The following is a 20,425-nucleotide window of genomic DNA, read 5'->3' on the forward strand; positions in this document are numbered from 1 at the left end:
AAAATTTGCCAATTTATTTCTAATGGTTAAGTTCACTAAGGGTCACACTGGAGGTCAACAAGTGCACGTGTCACGCCACACGGCACTCACTCACCACAGTGAAGACTACAGTTTTGTACAGTTTTCTCTAGAAACTGACAGCTGACATTATCTCAGAGGTGTTTGATGAGTCTGGAACCAAGCCAAACCACCAATGACAACCACCCACGTAAACACAAAGTCACCAGTGCATGTACTAACAATAAATTACAATGTGTTTGCCTGAACTTCCACTGTCCAATATGAAAAGGATCCGATCCTATATCTTTATTTGGAGAGACAAAGAAAAAACTGTTCCCTACTTTATAGCTGGCCTTCTTGCTGCTCTGTTTACTGGTTTGTTTGTTTGGTTACTGATGATGACTTGGCGATGAAAATGTGTCTCTTTGATACGCTTAGCGTCACATGAAGAGAAGCTTGGGGGCTCTGGCTAATTCTGTCAACTGCAAATAAAACTTTTAAAAATTAAAAACAAGGATTTTTCCTGCACTTAGCCAGCACTCTATAGACATATTAAGCAAAGAAATGTTTTATGGAAACAAATGTTTTATGGGAAGATTGGGATTGATTGGGAACTACATGATTTTAAGAAGGTAGAAGGTATTTGGCTCTGATGTAAGGTTACATATTTAAGCCTAATCATCCTGTTATATATGCTGACATACTGTACACTGTGCTATGGTGTTGTATACGTAACTTTCATACTCTAAGATCTAACTTCCTAAAGCTTTGCTAATCTTCATTTTTATCAATTGTCGTTATCTCACTCACCACTCTCCAGCATTATCAGGTACAAGCATGGAGCCCAAAGAAATTATGAGTTCTTCATGTTTATAACCCAGCTATAGTCTGCTCCCTCTCTCCTTAACTGAACCCTGGTAAATAAATGTTGATAGTGTTGAAGACTTTCTGCTTCAGCTCTCAAAGCTGGAACTTTTTTTCCTGCCAATGATTAGCCCATCTGCTAAACTCAACTTTCTATCAGGATGGCTCTGTTGCCAAAAAAAGAAAAATCTGTGCAGAATGCTATTGATAAGCCAAAAAGACACTTAATTCAGCCAATTTTACTTAAGAAACAGTCAGCATAATAAATTGGTTGGATTGAGACTACATTAGAATTACTGTAAGACAATAACACTCGAAAATTTGGAAATTTGTTGCTAAAATTATTTTTAAAAAATACAAAAGAATACCTTACCCCTCTTTGATACATTCATTGTTCATGCACCAGCTGGTGGGGAGTCAAATATCTCCAAAGAATCAATACTTAACATGTAAAAACTAATCCGAGTGGTAGTTAGTGATATGAGAAAACAGGAAAACTAAGTAAGCTCATTGTGTGTCAAAGCTCCTCTGCCTGAAGAAAACAGATACAGATTCCTAATGATGCTACATCATATGATCCCATTAAGAGTCCAGTCAGGGCATTTAAGCCGTATACCACAGCTGACTGGCCCTGCTGGCTACAATGCTTCAACAGCTGAGAGAAAACGCTCATGGCAAGCATGAATACAATAGTCCACAGTCTGTTAGTTATTGTGCTGTTGTTTCACTTTGTTAGCCTGATTGAAAAGGAAACTCAAGAGTTAAAACCTCTGCTGTCAGTGTGAATCCAGCTCCACTGGATCTCCTCGGGCCTCAAAGTACATGTGTATGATTTTGTCAACGAGCTCTCGCTGTCACAGAGACACTGAATAATATAGATCTCTATATGTGTGATGGATTTGATCTAATTAATGGGACTGACCTAAAAGGAGCAGCTACACGAAACGACACGAGCCACTGATATGAGCTAACGCCTCATCCTGCTATGTCATTGTCCTGTCTGCCTTGAGACACCACATAGGTCAGCGAAGCACTATTCAGTCAGTGGTATTTCTATAGGCGATCAACCAAAAACTAGACAAATACATCATTTATATTGTGAAAGTACAATTAATTCAAACAACAGACTTGATTTATCTGTTTAGGTCTTTCAGACTGAAGGTAAACAATGCAGACACTGTAATCGTCTGGCTTGATCTATTGTTTTTCCAGGCATATTTCGAGCTACAAATTTTCATACCACAGCTAAACAAGAGAAATAATCCCATAATCTAATGATCAGATGTGATCATATAATAAGGCCTTTGTTTTGGCTACTAAAAATCAGCCTAAACGTGATGTCATGCAGGAAATATTCTCACTTTTCCACTGCGGGGATAAGGACACTAAGAGCAGCCGGTCACCAGAGGGAGAGAGGGGCGCAGGCTGACATTTATCGAGCTGTCAAGCAGTAATCAGGCAATTTCCTCATCGTCCCAAAGCTGAAGCAATTGGCTATCCAATCACCATTGATCCTACCTTTGTATTTTTCCAAAACATCCTCATAGGCTTGGAGGTATTCCTGTTCGTCGGAGAGCACATAAGCCTGCGGTGCGTACTGAGCCATAACCCGGGCTCCACAAACTGGACATTCACCAGCGGCGGACAGGGACACAGCGTGTGTGAGTGTATGTGTGTGTGTGTGTGTGTATGTATGTATGTATGTGTGTGTGCATGTGTATGTGCTGAGGACTCGAGAGTGATCGGCGCTGTTGTTGCACTAAAGGAAACGCCCTACGTCCCTCCCTTGTCTGCGTTCTGTCCAATAGTGGCCACACTTCCTCTCTGGAGTTCACGGATTGATAGGGAGGACAGCCGGACGTGCTGCACTGCAAAAAAAAAATGCCTCTTTTAACAAGTCAATCAGCCGGACGGCGAGTGGAAAACCCACTTAAAGTGAGATTTAGATCTTACGCTCTTATCACGAAAGGATACATCTCAGCAGGTCTGACGCCCATGTGCGCGCTTTCGCACCAGTGAGTAAAATAACCTGCGTAAACCAAACTGAATGATCAGTTCACTTTTTATAGTGTGTGATAATAAACTCAAGCGTCTCAGTACCGGCTCGTGACATGGACCACTTTCTTTTTCGCTGCTGACCACCTGCCAAAGACTTTAAACAACTCTGGCACATTTACAGGACTCACTGTTTGAGAAGATGTCAGTCTCTTTGCTGCCAGTGGTTCAGATCAGCTGTCACCATACTGTCACACTAAGCTGCAAGCTTTCATTGAAAAGTTCACCCACAACACTCCCTGTATCGATCTGACTTTATTTCTTACGGCGATTTTTTACAACGTCAAAGAGTGTCATTATTAAATAGCCTACACGAGTGCTATAAACTTCAGCTCTCTAAGCTTGTTATAAAGAGTGAAACGAGCAAGTGTCCACATGAGAAGGATTTTTTTTTTTTTTTTTTTAATTTATACGTTACAAATGTGACCTTTGGGCATTAAGATGCGTCCTCGTGAGGGTTAGGGTGTCTCAATAAATAATTTAAATGAAAAATGAAATCATACCTTAAAATGGGCCTTTAAAGCTACTCATTGACAGAGGTTGGCTCAAAGAAAAATACAGTTGTTTCCTTTTTAAATTACACTACATATCCAATACCGCTTTGGTTCATTCTAAAGCACCATATCCAGAATAAGAACAGACCAAAATACCATCACATGTACCACAGGTCCACGTCACTTCAGACCCTGTGTTTAGGTCCCTAAATAAAACTGGGTTTACCAGGAAAAGATACAGCTTAATAAGTCGCTATGAGCTCATGCATTCTCCGTATATTGCAGCATATTCCAGCGTTGTTTTTCTCTTTACCGCACAATCTGATAACCGGACAACAACAAGGAGTCAGCCGCTCACCTGCGATCCTGAGCACGGCTCTCTCCGCCGGATCCAGCACGGATCCTCCTTGGATTTTCCTCTTGGACCGCTCGTGTCTGGGCAGGTTCCAGGGTAAAGTGTCCCCCGGAGCCGGCGATGCCGACCCGGATTTAACGCTGTAATCATCCTCGTCTGAGAAATCCGCCGAGGAAGACATGGAGCAGTGGAGGGAAGGGTTCCCCGAACTGGAGCTCTGTGAGACAAAAGAAAACGGGGGATAAAGAGAGAGAGAGGAAAAAATGAACAATGCTTGTCTTGATTTCACTCCCAGGCAAAATGAAAGAGAACGTGGCGCAGGAATAACAAGCGCAAATCAGATGATTTCTCACCATCGCGGGTCAAAGTGCGTAATGTGAGCGCATGTTAGGTGTGAGGACTCTCCGTGACATGAGCCGCCAGCTCGCAATCATCCATAACAATTAAAAATTGAGCCAAATAAAGGCGATGTGAAATCAACAGTAAATGGCTCCCCCGCCAGGTCAACAATAAGACTTACCACTGTATACATGGAGACCTGTCAGCTGGAAGAAGAGAAGAAGAAGATGAAGAAGAAAAAATCCTATTTGTGCGTTATTAGCTTCCACCCTTCAGTCACACATTTCGTGCGTTAATTTCTCAGGGTGCCACGCCCTTTGAGGGATGCTCCGGCCATCGGAGCATTAAGGATGTGAGGTGATGTCAGATCTCCGGAGGGCTGATGGGGATGGTACGCTGTGTGCTGTCGAGGCAGAGCTGGACCGTGATGGGGAGAGCAGACTGCATGTGTCTCCGCGTCACAGCCGGTGTAGCCAACAACAGCAGCTCTAACAGCAACGGCGGTGTTAGAGCGCCATCCCTGCACAAAAAGAGGTGCTGGCTGGCTACACATTTACCTCCGAGGCGAGTGTGTGTGTGTGTGTGGGGGGGGTAATAGGAGGACAAGGGCTCCCACGGTTTCTCATGGCAAGGACTTCGCTACAGATGCACATTATAATCTCCTACACTGTAGGTGGTGTGTAAACCACAGAGGGTAGGGTGGGAAGCATTCATATACATTGTGCTAATTACCTGAGAGGATGGAGTGGATCATGGATGTACAACAAAAGCAGTTGGATTAGGTCGGTTTAACCGGGTTTATTTATAAACCCGGTTAAATGCCACTTTAACCAGAAAAACATATAATAATGCCATTAAATGCAACCCATCCAGGATGATCTCTGACTGTTATTGTTCCTTGAACTTTTGCAGACATTTTCCAGTTGTAACTCGAGCTGCTAATAACATAATTGCTCACAAAAAGGAAAATGATGAAGTAATGACTTTCCTGCTGCACCCTGACACACCTGAGGTTGAGCAACGGAGCAAATGCAGGTTAACACAACCTGACTTAGAAGGAGATGGGTGGGGCGCTAAAATACCTGTATTATGACACCTTATTTGCTTAATGATAAAGGGGAAATGCAACCTAAAAACTGACTATGATCCTGCCTGGGTGATATTTTTAATATAGTAAATCTGGATACATGAAATGTAAATGTGCAGGATAAACTTGAAAGTGTCTGAAAATAAGTTCTGGTTTAAAATAGCAGGAGAGGAATCTGCTTCGGGTTCCAGTGCGGGGTCATTCAGTGCAGAATCTGTAAGAGCTGATAAAAGCAACACACTGCTAATATTAGCAGCCTTTTCATCATTGCATCACTTTTCGTCAGGATAAAACTGCAGCTTAGTGTTGCACTTTTTATCAGCTTTCTGCTTATTCATAATTCCTCCTCCTAAAAGGGGGAAAAAAAATCTCCATGATTTGAGGAAAGTTAATGTGCACTATTATGAAATAATTATTAGTTTGGGCTGTTATGTTCTCCCAAGTCTGTTTTCCACCTTCTTTATGAGGAACAAACTGTACAGGGATAAGAATAGTTGACAGACTGGAGGCCCTCCCCCATCACTTCATACACAGCTTATCCTCTCCATTAGAGAATGTACAAAATTCTTTATTCTTTAATACCCAATATTCTTTGTTCAGGAGCTGTTAACAAAAATGGATATGAGGACATTATACTATATCTGTGTATCAATGAAAAAACACACAATATAGGTTTCACCAAGACATGGCAACCACTCTGGATGATTCATTTTTTAGTCATGCAAATATATCATGAATGATGCATGCCGGGCCGATCGAGGCCTGCACTAGTTTATACTTCTCTATTACATATTAAAGTCTGCTCATTTACAGCCACATCATAGAGCTCCCACGATTCCTTAACTCTCCAAATAGTTTTTCCTGTTGTGGTCCCCAGTCACTTTTCTATTATTACAATAACAATATTAGCCAACACAGATTTGCTTTTTGCTCAGTGCCACATTAAGTATTTCATCTGTACATTGTATCAATAATATTTGAAACATTTTGGTTTTGTTTTACCCATGGCAACAAAATATTCGATCTAAAGGCATCAGAAACCACAATAACACATCGATATACACCTTGTTGTGGTGGCAACGTAATCATTGGCTGGATTATGTTCAGGTAGTTGTATATAAACAAAATTTCCATCAGACAAGATTGTGATATGATAAGTCTTCTCTACTATAGGTGGCTCTAGTCACATTGACATATGTGTAGTTTGCTGACAATGGCAATAAGAAAATTAACCAAACTGTTTGTGTCTGTTATCTGCAGTATTGCAGAACGGAAGCTTGACATTGCAGCATGTTCGCACAGATCAATAGGTTCCTTTGAACACAGTCAGTCATTTCAACATCAGCATCATGTCAAGTCTTATACTTGATTTGATTTGAGATGTTTAGTATAGGGATAAATGTTGGGTAGGATATTTAATGTTCTGGATACAATAAATGACATTCAACACACCCAGAAACATCCAGAGACTCTGTGATTTGATCATTTTCCCAGATCCGAGCGGCAGTACATACAGATAACCCAGCAAACCTGAGGGGGTCATGGCTATGCTCTCTGATTCACGTCCCCTCAAGTCAATATTTCCAGTCCGGCCCAGGGTTTCCTGTCTCTCCTCACTTTACATTTTAACTGCACTATCTGAAGCTGATAACGGTATTGAAGGATGGTGAGCACGCTCTTGTTCGGAAACAGAGCAGCTGGTTCACAGGGTAACATAAAGATGCAGATATGAAAACCTGAAGGCCTAAAGCTGTGGTGAGTTAACAAAGAGCTGAGCTGTTGATCCACATGAGACACATTATGTTTTCATGCCAACATGGTAAATTGTTAACAGGCTTCAAATGGATAAGAGAGGACACATACTGAGATGCTGACTAGGATGACTACAAACTAAAGCAAAATGAATAGATACCATGGAATCTTTTAAAATGGAGGAACTGGAAATCAGTAAAAATCAATTTGTTCAGGTTCTCAGGTAAATACCTTATAAAACCTGTGATTCTTGAATAAGTTAAATGCTCAGGGATGTGTTTGTGTAACATATTCAATACCGCTTTTTAACACTGAGGCTGCTACACCTTTAGAAATTGAACATTAATGTCAAAATACTGGACCAGAGTGGTCCAATCTAGTGTAGAACTTCATATCAGGTATGAATTCATGGTGTCATTTTGTGATTACTAAATATTTCTTATTACCCAAAACATGTATTCGGCTAAATGTATTGTAGTTGTAGTTGCTTAGAAGCATTTAAGATTTTTTGGTGGCTTACCTGAAGAAAAAGTAGATTACCTACAGGACAAGTATGAAATGGTTCATGCCAAATCTATGGGATCTGTTGTTAAAGGTGCGACTCTGGAGCCTTATTGTCTTTTGTGCAAAAATCCGTGATCACCATATTTGTCATATGATGATAAATAAGTCAACAATACACCTACGGATACAAGGTACCGGTTTTCATTTCATAGGACCTATAGTGTAAAGAGACCATAATTCAACAGCACACCCAGGGTCCAAGCCCTGTAGTCAAACACTTGCCCTGTGTCCTTGAGTAAGTTACTGAATCCTTACCGGCTTCAAAGGCACAAGGGTGTCCCTGTGGAGGGGAGCAAGCAAAAAATAGTATCACTTTATCATCATGTGTTAATCAAGGTTACAGGTAAGGGGGGGTACCTACAGGTTTGCGTGTGGGGGTGACTTGTACAGACTGGTAAAATTCTGGCAGGACTCTCTTCTTCACTTTGCGTTTTCGTAGAGTGTTTGATGAGTCAGGTTCACTCTCAGGAACCTCGACCAGATTGGGTTTTTCCTCTGTCACTCGAGCATGTATGCTCCTTCTTGCGTGACGTGGACTGTGCCTGAAGCCCTGGGAAACCATGAACAAATGTCAAGCACACAGCAGATAAGACTTTCAGCAGATTTAGCAAGAGAAAATTAAAAGCTTCATTATAAAAGGAATAATAATTGTGATGTGATCCAGGCTTCTTAAGCTAGGGGGGGATCTGTTGTGTGACCTAGATTTCAGAGTCAGAGAAAGATGATACAGCAATTCCAATCACCACACAGGAAGGAAAGGAAAATATTTCAGTGTAAATTCCGACATTTCTAACTATCGCCCTCTTCCTTCGACCCTCTCTGTGTTTTTCTTTAAGAAGCTGTTTATTGTTACACATTAAGTTTGAAGGTAATGATCAAGGAGACTGGTCTAGCAACTGTCCTGCTGTTGTGTCCTTGAACATGATACTGAATATCCACCAGCTACAGCACTGAGTCGGTAGGGATTCAGTGTCCTGTGGTTAGATAACATAACTCGCTATGGAACGGCAAGCTTTTGGAGCTTTTGATTTAGGAACATTTTAACCACAGTGAGTCACGAAAAGACAAAGAAAAGACAGAAAAAAGAAGACCGTACGCATCAATGTATCAAATGCAAATGTGGCAATGAACCTGAATAATCACTAAATAATGAGTTTATGTGCTAAAATTGCTTTTCACCAACCCCCTTTTTAGTTTTAGTTTTAATGAAATTACAGACAAAGCCTCTCCATACAGGCCATGCCAGGAAGATAGATTATAGAAACAGCCTATTTTGGCAAAGGCTGCCTACTAAAGCAACCTTTGCCATTATATACAATAATATACAATTTTAAATGTTAAGATGCCAAATTTGTGGTGATAATGGTTTAAATTTGTTTTTATGCAGTTGATGTATTTACAAGCTTTAAAATGTCAGGTTTTATTTTGAAAACAATGTGCGTAAAACGGAAACGGGTCGCCTGAAGCTCTACTGGACGCATTCACACAAGCATCAAACATGAAGGATGAATACAGTTTATGGACCATACATTTGAGTAGCTTTCTCTCGGCTCACTTAGACCTGAGTTTCAAGCAATGCGTTTTGGAGAACACAATTTAAAGAGTTTCCATCCACCTTAAAGTATGAAACTGCAAAATCACCTATATGATTTATTGATAACACATGCGCATTGCGCACATCATGGTCCTTAAAATAGTCACGCAGCCCTCGGTTAAAAGTCAAAAGAATCAAGACTTGTGTGTGAAGCATTCGTTATATTGTACATAGAAAGATCATGCAGCCTGAACAAAGCTTTAACACATTTAAAGTATCATCTCTCCTGGCTATTAGATAATATTGAATCACAATGACTCAAGCCCATAATGTAAAAAGTTGATCCTACCTCTGATCGAAAATGGTGCGTTCGGAGGCCAACTACAGGACAGATAACAGATGTTAGAATGGGGTGTTATGATCAAATATTTACCATGAATGTATGACATGTCACATATCAGATATACGTTCGTTCAATATAGCCTATTATAACTTTAAGACATTTCTGACCAGTTTAACTAAAACCTTAATTGCCTTAAAACCTTCCGGAAAATCATGTGTTTGTTTGATCAGCCAAAACTGCAGAGGTCTAATTGCTACAGACTTTTGCTACTAGCTACAACAAATAAGAGAAACATACTATGAAGACGCACAGAGAATACAGTAAATGTCCAGACATAAGATGAGCTGGCAGGGTGAGGAGATGCGGCTGGCCTGCGCTACTCACCGCGGCTCTTGGAGCGTCCGGACAGCACAGATTTTATTGGATGTTTTCCATTACGAAGCCTGCGATGCCAGCAGCAAAAAAACAAAATAGTCGCAATAGTCCCGAGCAAAAGCAGCAATAATAGCAGCACACATTGAATACTGTACGGCCTTAGCAGGACCAAAAACGCCGCAGCGATCATCATAAGACGAGATGTAGGACAGATCCCGCAGCATCAGACAGCTGGCTCCTTCCCCTGCCGTTACACCGCTGAAAGCTCAAGAGGAGAATAAAGACGCTGAGCGACATACGTGAAGCATCGCACAGCAAACCGTGTCAAGCGTGTAGGTTCAAAGTAGACAGCCCAGACTATTGATATCATTATTGTGAGGCACAATGCATGACTCAGCAGAGACGCAAGTTTTATTTATTTATTTTCTCTAACAGGGGGCAGGGAGAGTCAGCAGATTCATCTGAGCATCGCAGTGATGTGCTGCAGAGTCGACAGCCCAGACGGATGATGCTGTAATACTAGTAGTAACAAGCCTATAAGGATCCACATAGACATTCGTGGGTATGTGAAAGTCAACAGTACAGTGATATAGTTTATATGGAACAGATTTTGCATTCGCAACCCATGGTATACCTAAAATGTTACTATTATGTTTGGATCACTATTATTGGTAATACAAAATGCCTGTCTGATACAGTTTATTATAAGTACCTGGGTATATTTTTCTGTACAGGCTTACTACCCCTGTAAAATGTAGTATGCTGTGCTGGCAGGCCCTGCAACGAGGCAGGTGCTATGCACAGACACTTGCAGGATTAGGGGGGGAAATAGAAACCAAATCTAATCATAATCCAACATGGATTATATAATTTTTTTGATGAACTAACATCATGTGCAGTTTTTTTCTTCAGTCAGATGTAAGACTCGGACAAGCAAAGTGTAATGGGTGAAAAAAAGTTTTATTTTCAAATTTAGAAAGGTAATTCTGCACCCAAACAAAAAGCCAGAGGCTGCCATTGATAAACATAGTACTAAACATAGTATGTTAGCACGTGTTATACAACAAACCAATATAACATTGTATCGCTCAATATATTTTTTACATGATCAAAAAAATCTGAATACAGTATGTTATCATACATATGACTCATTAGAATGTATGTAGGCTAATGTATAAGGTTATTCTTATATAGCATGTATTCACTTATGTAGCATTATTAAGTACAAAGTAGTGTTATTCCCACATGTCAGAATAGGCAGAGTATTCCACGTACTGTATGACAACCTATGCTCAGTTACATTGTGATATGTATGTTAACATACAGAACATTCAGTACTTAGACACACGTGCAAAATCTAATACAGTCTAATACAACAGGTTAGTCGTAAATTCCACCTATAGATAATAATGTTCACTTTTTCATGACACTGTCAGACATATTAATTCAATGTTTTGTATTGAGGTTGTGGTTGGCAGTGGTATTGCACTGGACAGCATTACACTGAGAGATGTTACTGATGTTTTGCCCACCACATTTACATACATGAGTGGGGAAGAATATTAGAAACATATTTCAATGTAATTCAGCCCAGGGAAACTCCAGCACATAACAACCACAACAATAAACATATAGTTGAATAAACATATCTTGGAAAGTTTAAACAAAAACTGGCTATTATAAGATTTGTTAGGATGGAATATGTGGCAGAGATGTTGTACTGGGCTGAGTTAGATTATATACAGTAGGTGTACCTAATAGAGTGACCAGGGGTTGCATCTGCAAATACAATTAATTGTCATGTGTGCCGAGTTCTGAGTATGTCAACGTGTGTTCTTATTTGCTAGAAATGCTCACATTTTATTAGTTTATTTATTTAACATTTTTTTATACATGTCTTAGATTTATGTAAGCGATGCACTGTATACTCATACTTATTGTAGTACATGTAAATGTATACTGTGAGCTTGCATAAATACCATTATCATTTGTATACACACATTTTCATAAGCAACCACACACTGGCATGAGGCTGCAGTTTCAATGTTTGCTTAGTCTTGCTTTATTTTATCTTTTTTAGGTGGGGAGGGGTGGGGGGTGTTATTTCTTTTTGTGTGTTGTTCTTCCTGTGTGCATACGAATTTCAACACAGAGGTTTTCAACTGGATGCTGCAAATTACTTAGGCACTAGTGTTTTTTTAAAGGTTCATACTACAACATCTCCACATAATCACAATGCATTTATGTACTTAACATTTGTGCACATATTCATTGTCGGTCAGTACATTTTTGTTGCATGGATGTTACATACAGTATAGCATAACTATATGTCAATTCATTCCCTATATGGTGTCAGAATAATTTAAAATATGTGACATGTATGGATACATAGTTAAGTAGGCTACTGCTAATACGTTTCTCAAATGAATGGTGTCAATTACTTACAATGTACGTTTAGTTATTCATCCGACTGGGGCAATTAAAACATTCAGAGAGTGATACCGTGCCACAGCTTCATACTTCGAGCAGAACTAACTAGACGGGCGGAGTTTGTCCCAACAGCTAGTAACCCCGTCCATGCGGCACACTCCGCGCAGAAAAGGAGCGCTTTAGTGACACATTACGTAGCAGACCAGACTAGCTGCGTTTACTTTGATTTGGGATGTTGTAGCTAGCTGCTTCTCTTCTCAACTGAGGAATCAGCGGAAAAAGCAGCAGGTAATGTGATGCTCAGCTTCATTCATCTGCTTATTTCAATCATATGTGATTAACACTAACCCAAGTCCAAGTTTGGCGTGTTTAACTTACTGTAGTTTAGAGGTGCAAAGCCCTTGCAACTGCAAACAAGAGAGAGCTAACGTTAGCTTACCCGGATTCCGGACGTTGGGACCGTTCTGGATTGCTGTCAAAGTAAAGCACCGATTTCAAAATTTCGCTGTTCATAAAGTTGCTGAACAGACGACGGTTTATAATACAAACCCATCAGATTGCAGGTGAATTTCTTAGCGACAGATTAGGATACTTCACGTCGATGTCAAGTGTGTCTACGTTAGCAAACATACGAGTTACCTCGATGGAGTGCCGCTAAATGGCTATTAAACTCGAGGCAGTCCATGCAGTCCTTTATGGCGCGTAACTTTATCCTCGCTCCTCCTGGGGTTGTTGCTTTAGCAGCTCGGCGGCGCTCACTGCTGCCACCGGAGGCCGAGGGCTATATTGCAACAACAGCGTGATTTAAGAGTATTGTAGACCGTTGCAATTTTGCTTCCACCCATCTATGGCAGCATGAAAGAGAAGCACTGTGAGCGATAAACGAGGAAGAATTTACCCCGCCGCCCCCCTGTTGGATTTTACATTGGTTGTATTGAATTCAATGGAACGACTTGTATAGCACCGGAGTAAGCCGTGTTTTTTGTAACTGTGCACAAGTCTGACATTAATGCGAGGTTCCCGGATCAGTTGCTGGGTGTAATAACTGCACTCCAATATATTTTTACAATGGTTTAACATTTGTAATCTGAGCAACCTTACCTTATTAATACTACCAACGTATATCTAATACGAGAGCTGTACGCTACCTGGGTAGCTAGCTGAGCCTAGGGTGCTGTTTACTCAAGGTCTGGCTTAATCCCATGTCTCCGCTACTTTAAGTGAGCAATTTTTGGTTCTGTTGTTTCTGGTTGACTAAGACAGAATTGCACTGTTGAGGGTCGTATTGAAATGAACGGTTCCCATCTTCGGCTGACTGATAGTTCACAGGTCTAATGCCGAAATTACAGTCGTGGGCGTGCATTATTGCTCAGGTACTTGATTGGCTGGCCTTTGTTGAAAAGTACACCCCCCCTCCCTTTATTTTTTTCACCTGTGTTCAAAATTAGGATTTCAACTTCAGATGTTACCTTAATTAGTTGTTTTTCCACAGAAAAATGTCTTCTCCAGCTCAAGCAGACGAAGATGAGTTGGAAGAAGACGTGGAGTTTGTATCAGTAAGTCATGTGTAAATTTTATCTATTTAAAAAAAAAAAAACGTTCATAAGGTTCCAAGGATAAGATAATCAATTGCATTTGCTTACTTTCTGTCTCTTGACATTGACTGGACTAATTGTGCAATAACATATCAGTCTAGACTGATAACAAGACTGATGTGCTATTTTACTTCCTGAATATATCACATTTGACTCACTGAACAAAATAAGCTCTGTATATTATATTTTATGACTGCAGTGATGATTCAGACATAGATCACTCCTGTTTTCATCGGCATGTTAACATCAAGAAACCACCCTTCTCACATTGCACACAAGCTTTGCAGACTACTTTGATAAATGTTGGTGTGTTTTATAACACTAAATGACATGCTATCTTTTCAGGAGGGCCCTCTCAAACCAGTATTGGAATGTATTGATCTGCTGAGTGATAGTGAGGATGAGGGCTGTTCATCATTAGCAGGAGCGGTGAGTGGCTGAATAGAACACCTTTCTTATTATATAGTGTGAAAACCTGTCTATAATTCTCTAAAATTGTTGTGCCTTCTCTTTCTAATATAGCTTGAAGATAAAATCACCCGCCACAAAGCACGCGTTACATCTACACTGGACAGACTAGCACACCAGGTGGCCCTAGAGAAAAAGGAACGAGCAGATAAGTGTAGAGCATTCAAGGTGAGATCACCTCAGTATAAAATGAGCTGCTATCATTTGTTGCCTGTCAGATTGTAATTAAGCTATTTCTTTTTTTTTGGAGGTGTCTGTATCAGGCCATTGTCTTCACTCACTCACTCCTTGCATTTAAAAGCGAAATGACTTTTGCTCATTGTAAGGGCATGTTTTTAACAGAAAATAATACTAAAGCCAAAAAACGGTTAATGCGTACTCTATAGTTCCAGCTTTCAAATTTGATGTAATCTATACTGAAATAACTTCTACTAGTGTTTCCATCCAAATATTCACATGCATTCTGCACAGACAAACTAAAGTAGATATGCCTTATATATTCAGTGAGATCTATAGTGAATGAGAATGTAGATTGTTCAGTGTCAACTTTGAAATATAATATTTCATTTATAGACTACTCTGTAAAAATCTTCATATCCTTAGTCAAGTCCAGTCCAGTCTGTAGCATCAGTGCTGACAATACTTCCTCAACAACCTTATAAACAGCTGTTATTTGCATTTTATCATTTAATGGCTAAATGTAACTTAAAATGCTCAGTAGAAATGTGTGTGTTTGTCTGTGTTGTGTTGGTTTATGGGGTCAATTAAGGCCAGTTGTGACAACAACAGTGCCACCCTGTGGGCAGAATCGGAAAACAAATAACTGGTGCGCCCTGCAGTACTAGGATGAATAAACAGCAGTGTATTCATTCCATATAACAACATTGTATGTTCTGTTGTCATTTATCTCTGCATTTCTCTTTTTCAGGAGAAGCAAATCTTACAAAAAGCTCATGGACAACAGGAGCTGGCTTTTAGTTCTGCAAATGGAATTAATCAGGAAGCAAAGCGCTGTGTAGACATGTGGTTAAAGATGCCAGGTACATTGTCACCTGTAAATTTGTCAGAACATCATGTGTTTTTCTGCTATGTAGTGTTTGATATTCTTGCCAGCATACTATCTTGGCTGCTGCATTGACCCACTTTCATTACAGGGATGATTACAGTGTCATTTTGATTTAATAGATCTAGCCATGCAAACGCCAACCTATTACCGTGCTAATATGTTGTGTCAGCTGACTGACTCTGTGCACCTGGTTATACTGTACCTTTGTGTTTATTTAGGTCTTCAACCCGGAATGATCGGTGCTGGCTCTGGAAGAAGGCACAGACCTGCTTCTTTCCCCATTAATAGTTCAACTAGACACACGTGTCCAGTGATTAGCTGTGGTCGCATTTATGACAATGCGTCCCTCCTTGATGGGCACTTAAAAAGGTAATCATTTTCTGTTCATTTCAGTGTTGGTGTAATGCTTTTAACCATTTTCTTGTTTACAATTTGGTATATTTTGAAGTAAAATATCTTGTGTGCAGGTTTGATCATTCCCCTTGTGACCCAGCTATCAATCTGAAGGGGAGTCCATCTGACCTCTTTGCTTGTGTTGCCTGTGGTCAACATTTTCAAACCAAAGACGCATGGAGGAAACACCTTGAAACTAAGGTTTGTGCACACAAACTCTGCTCTGTGAATGTTTTAACAATTAGTTCTTGAAAGTCAATCTGACTATTGATTTATAGGAGTAAAATAATTCTAGTAACACTCAGTTTTGAATCTTAGGCGTCCTCATCTGCTGCTGATAATCATAGCATCACTCAGACCTATCAGCGCATTGTGTGTTTTGCCTGTCCTGCCTGCTACCTCCTCTTCAACCTCCGAGACGAGTGTCTGCAGCACATGTCAGCCAAAAACCACTTCACAGAGACACTCACCATGAGTGGTAAGGTTTATTGAACAATTTTATTTTCTGTACATCTTCATTAAAAACCTCACATATCCAAATCTCCTAAACTTAAAGAAAGGACTTCGGTGGTATTATATGAGCAAGATTATGTGTGACTTTTACTTTTCTCTTCTTGTTAAAGAACCCAGAGGAAGAGCACTGCCTGTTCCTCTCCCACAATATGTTAAGAATCGCCTCATTGCTTTGTGCAAGGATGTGGCGTTCAATGTCCGATGCTCTTTATGTCACAAAGTACTGATCTCACACCAGGCAGCTCAAGCTCACTTTAAGTAAGTGTTGTTGAGATTATTCTGGCATGCAGTGTCACATGTTTATATAGTAGACATTGATTTTGTTTGCTTTTTGTCTTTTCTTTTTTGTGAAACTGATTTACTGTGGTTTTCTCCTTATTTTCTTTTTCAGTGTGCACTGCAGACAGGGCTGTGCGGTGGCCAAGGCTGATAAAACAATAGCGCAGGTTATGAAACAGCTGCAAGTACGAGGGCAGTGCTCCCTCTGCTGCAAAATCTTCCTCAGCCAAGCTGAAATTGAGAGACACAAAGAATCGACCCAGCATGATGTGGAGGTCAACCTAGCAATGGAGAAAGCACTTCTTCAGCACTGCAGATTTGGTGAAATTCAACACAGCCAGAGGGCTAAAGAGGCACAAGGGAAAAGACTGCATGGCCTTGAAACATCTTTTCAGAAAAGAATCCGGAAGGAAAACGATTGTGAAAAATTTCCAACCAAGCGGCAGAGACTTAGCCCGACTCTGCATGACAGCACTAGCAGAAACCTAGCAACAGCATGGTACTGCGAGTGCGGTCTACAGTTCTCAGAGGAGGCTGCAGCCAGTAAGCATCTCCTGGCTGTGAACCAGATTTTCCATCAGTGTGGTGTGTGTGGGAAACACATGGGAGAGTCTTCAATTACCCGCCTGCATATGAGTCGCTTTCATGGGGGAGCTCATCTCTCCAACTTCCTCTTCTACTGCCGCAAGTGCAAGGTGGAAATGCCCCGGTATGAAGATATCCTGTCGCACGTGTCAGAAGCTCACAGCGGTCACACCTACTTCACTGAACAAGAAGTGCCTGAGGAGGCTGTCACAGTCATCGATGACAAGCCATCCACCAGCCACGAAGTCCAGCGACATTCATCGTCCAAGTCCACAGTCCAGCAGAACATAGCAGAGCCACCTCCTTCAAAAGCAGAGCAGACTTGGATGTGCAGGATGTGCGAGGACATCTTTGACTCGGAAGCGGCCGTCCATGAGCACTGCAGCGACGTGAGCAGTCACAGCTTTCAGAGGTTCATCTGTGGACACTGTCCACAGAAGTTCTTTAAAGTGTCCACTGTGCGTAGACACTGTATGAACGAGCACGATGGGCAGATAAAGAGCTCCCACTTCTGCGGCCTGTGTGACAGCATGCAGTTGGAATCTGAAAGCGAGTTCTTGGCGCACTACAAGAGTCTTCACAGTAAGGACTACTACTGTATGGATGATGCTGACGTTGTTCAGCCAGCCATTGCCGAAAGCACCAGTCAGCTTACATGCCCATGCATGGGCTCAGAAAAGAGCAAAGAGGAAATGAAGGCTACATATACACAGTGCATGAGGAATCTGGCCGCCGAAGGAAAATGCCAGTATGTGTGTACTCCTTGTGGTGTATCTGTGCCGTCCTATGCACAGATGAAGACTCACGTCCACACAAAACATGCAGCCTTGAATCTGGAGAAGACGTTTGATGTAGAGTGCAAAGCTTGCCAGGAGAGTTTTGCGGGTGTACCAAGTTTCCATAAACACTATCACTCCCAACACTGTACACTGCAACCCTGCATTAACTCCAGGACCTGCAAGAAAGAAGTGAAAGCAGGACCCACCACTGTAAACATACTGAGTGCTGTAGAGATTGAACCAGACAACAATGGTAAATCAGTTTCCATCACATTTTTAGCATTTATTATTTATGTTTACGGCGAAACACAGGTTAAGATTTTAAACATCTGCCGAGACAACAAAGAGAGTCAAGCAAATGAAAGTCGGCAATAAATAATGCATAGCCAGTGTGTAATGTACGCATAGAAAATTAGAGGCAAATAAATATATAATGTTATATGACATCACATTTTAGTGCTTTTTTTTTTTTTTTTTTTTTTTGGGAATTTTTGCATGTCTTTAAGTAACTAATGATACAGATTTTAATGAACCAATTACTCCTTTTTTGTGTGTTCTATAACAGATGGTTCAGATGACGAGATGAAGCATGCTCTGTCTGTGATCGATGAAGAAGCGAGAGAGTCAGCAGGTACAGCATAAAAGGATATAATTGTACCAACTCAAGATATTGATGCACTTAATAATGTTTATGATTTGCTTTAAAAGATAGATCTAAAGCAATAAAATGAAATATGAACAAAGTATTTTTTTGTGTTATGATTGTGTGTCAATTTTATTTGAACTTACTGTGACAGATTCTTATCATCTTTTTTTTTTTGTTTTGTTTTTTTGTTTTTTTTCTTTTTTGTTTTCCTTACAGAGTTGGAAGAAGCGCTTAAAAGAAGTCTTGTGGAATACTAATGACCTGAAAACTTTTTGTGACACAGTTCATGAGACATTCAAATGTTTTGTACAAGGTAATTGTGTTCAGAATATATTAAATAAATGTTAGTTGTTATTTTACTTTTTTTTTTTTTTTTTACATATTTAATCATTTTAAAATCTAGACAGGACATGACAGGCTCCATTATTAGAATTCCTGTCTACTTCAGTTACAGAGCACCACTCAGATCATACTGTCGTTGGCAGATCCGATGTTTTGAAAGGTTGGTTTTTGGCTGCTGATTTACGCACAGTCCTCTGTTGTAAAAGACTCGACAATTCAGTGTGCCGACACGTTTGCTATAGATGGCATCGATGACACTGCAAAATGCCGTAGCTGAACTTGTGACCACAGTGCTAAGAGTGTCTCGAGTTGCAGTCTCTGTTTTCATTGCAGACATGAAATCCAGTGGATAGCCTGCACCAGTCTTTCCTGAAGTGCACTAGATCATCCTTCTAAAATGAAAAACACTTTTCTTTTCTTTTTTTTTTTGTCTTTGTTATGCTGGTCAGAGGTCAACCATATTAAGAGAGGCGTTATTCTCCTGTGCTACAGAAATGTAATAATGCGATAACATAATTTGGAGTACAAGGTACACAATGCACTAGAATAGAATTCTTACACCCATCTGGATGAAGATGAAAGAAACTTTGGAGAATAACCACCAAGGGCCTGTTTTGTGCTTGTTGCAGCAAATTGTTTTTGTGCACCGGTTGTAATATAAACACTCTCCCAGTGGAAGTCCTGTATAATTGCAGTTGCCATTGCATTTCTGGCAACAGCTCTTCGTGCACTGTCAGTTTCCTCATGTTGTCGTTAAAATTTTTAGTGGGTGACTGACTAATTCCTTTTAAAGTGGATTCACACTGCAAGTTGGCATTCAGATGCGTTTTGTGATGCTGCCCTTGTAATTGGGACGTACTGTAGTGTAATTTATTTGCTTGTTTGCTTTTTTGTTCACATCCTCTAAGTCACTTACCAGGTGGTAAACGGAGCGTGTTTATGCACTCATGCAACAAAATGCTTCAGATTGAGCCCTCCTGGTTGTAGAATTTGGCAGCTTCTGTCTAACTACGGTTTCAACCACTTGTGTGAAATCACTCTAATTCTCACTCAGCAACTTGTGTAGAACATGACAGATAGATCTTGGTAATTAGTCTAAGAATCCATAAAATACCTAATCTTTATGATATTCTACTTATTGATAAAAATCAGTATCATCATTAAATGATTAGAAAAGGAGATTAATGTTGAAAAGTTTTTGTCCTTTATCTGATTTGCCAGTTTTGTTAAAAAACAAACAAACAAATGAAATCCCATCCATCTGAGGTCCAATTTAAGCCAAGGTTCCCAAAACTAATGATTCTTCTACTGCAGTAAAGCCAAATTAGGTTTAAAACCCCCTCACATTAATATATTTGTTAAATATGAAAATAAGCACTCATATTTACACATCTGTAAATTACATCTTAGTCTATATTCTTGGGGACCCACTGGAGCTCCTCGGGGACCTGTAGTGGTCCTCGGACCCGACGTTGGGAACCACTGATCTGTTCTGGGCTCCTCGGGAAACTTCTGCGAGGAGCGACTGAAGGAAGTTACAGCCCATGTTAGGAAATGTTCTCCCTGG

The 20,425-nt window shown here is 40.4% G+C and overlaps 2 protein-coding genes across 3 annotated transcripts in view; one reads left to right on the plus strand and one right to left on the minus strand.

Moving 5' to 3' along the window:
- dst (dystonin) overlaps positions 1–9,952 on the minus strand; it is a 102,164-nt gene extending 92,212 nt beyond the window's left edge. The window contains exons 1-4 of one of the 2 annotated variants that reach the window (XM_022763255.1): positions 9,772–9,952; positions 9,394–9,425; positions 7,872–8,060; positions 3,772–3,985 (exon numbers count right to left, since the gene is read on the minus strand). In XM_022763255.1, the coding sequence (XP_022618976.1) occupies positions 3,772–3,985; positions 7,872–8,060; positions 9,394–9,425; positions 9,772–9,952 (616 nt within the window). Of the gene's footprint in view, positions 1–2,382; positions 2,471–3,771; positions 3,986–7,871; positions 8,061–9,393; positions 9,426–9,771 lie in introns of those variants that run through there. The other variant, XM_022763262.1, reaches the window with a different exon arrangement.
- A 2,334-nt stretch (positions 9,953–12,286) lies between these two features.
- znf451 (zinc finger protein 451) lies at positions 12,287–18,823 on the plus strand. Its single transcript, XM_022762830.1, has 12 exons — positions 12,287–12,480; positions 13,685–13,748; positions 14,133–14,216; positions 14,310–14,423; positions 15,184–15,295; positions 15,540–15,690; positions 15,789–15,915; positions 16,033–16,192; positions 16,338–16,485; positions 16,619–18,123; positions 18,436–18,501; positions 18,733–18,823. The coding sequence occupies exons 2-12, from the start codon at positions 13,689–13,691 to the stop codon at positions 18,771–18,773; spliced, it is 2,568 nt and encodes an 855-aa protein (XP_022618551.1). The 5' UTR covers positions 12,287–12,480; positions 13,685–13,688; the 3' UTR covers positions 18,774–18,823.
- The last annotated feature ends 1,602 nt before the right edge of the window (positions 18,824–20,425 follow it).

Source organism: Seriola dumerili, unplaced genomic scaffold (assembly GCF_002260705.1).
Source record: "Seriola dumerili isolate Sdu_G_001 unplaced genomic scaffold, Sdu_1.0 BDQW01000024.1, whole genome shotgun sequence".
Classification (NCBI taxonomy): domain Eukaryota; kingdom Metazoa; phylum Chordata; class Actinopteri; order Carangiformes; family Carangidae; genus Seriola; species Seriola dumerili.

Bases quoted from the DNA above. Each gene is read 5' to 3' on its own strand.
- znf451 (XM_022762830.1), top strand. From the start codon at position 13,689: ATGTCTTCTCCAGCTCAAGCAGACGAAGATGAGTTGGAAGAAGACGTG. The intron at 16,193-16,337 runs GTAAGGTTTATT...TTCTTGTTAAAG, and splicing joins AGAGACACTCACCATGAGTG to AACCCAGAGGAAGAGCACTG. The intron at 16,486-16,618 runs GTAAGTGTTGTT...TTTCTTTTTCAG, and splicing joins GCAGCTCAAGCTCACTTTAA to TGTGCACTGCAGACAGGGCT.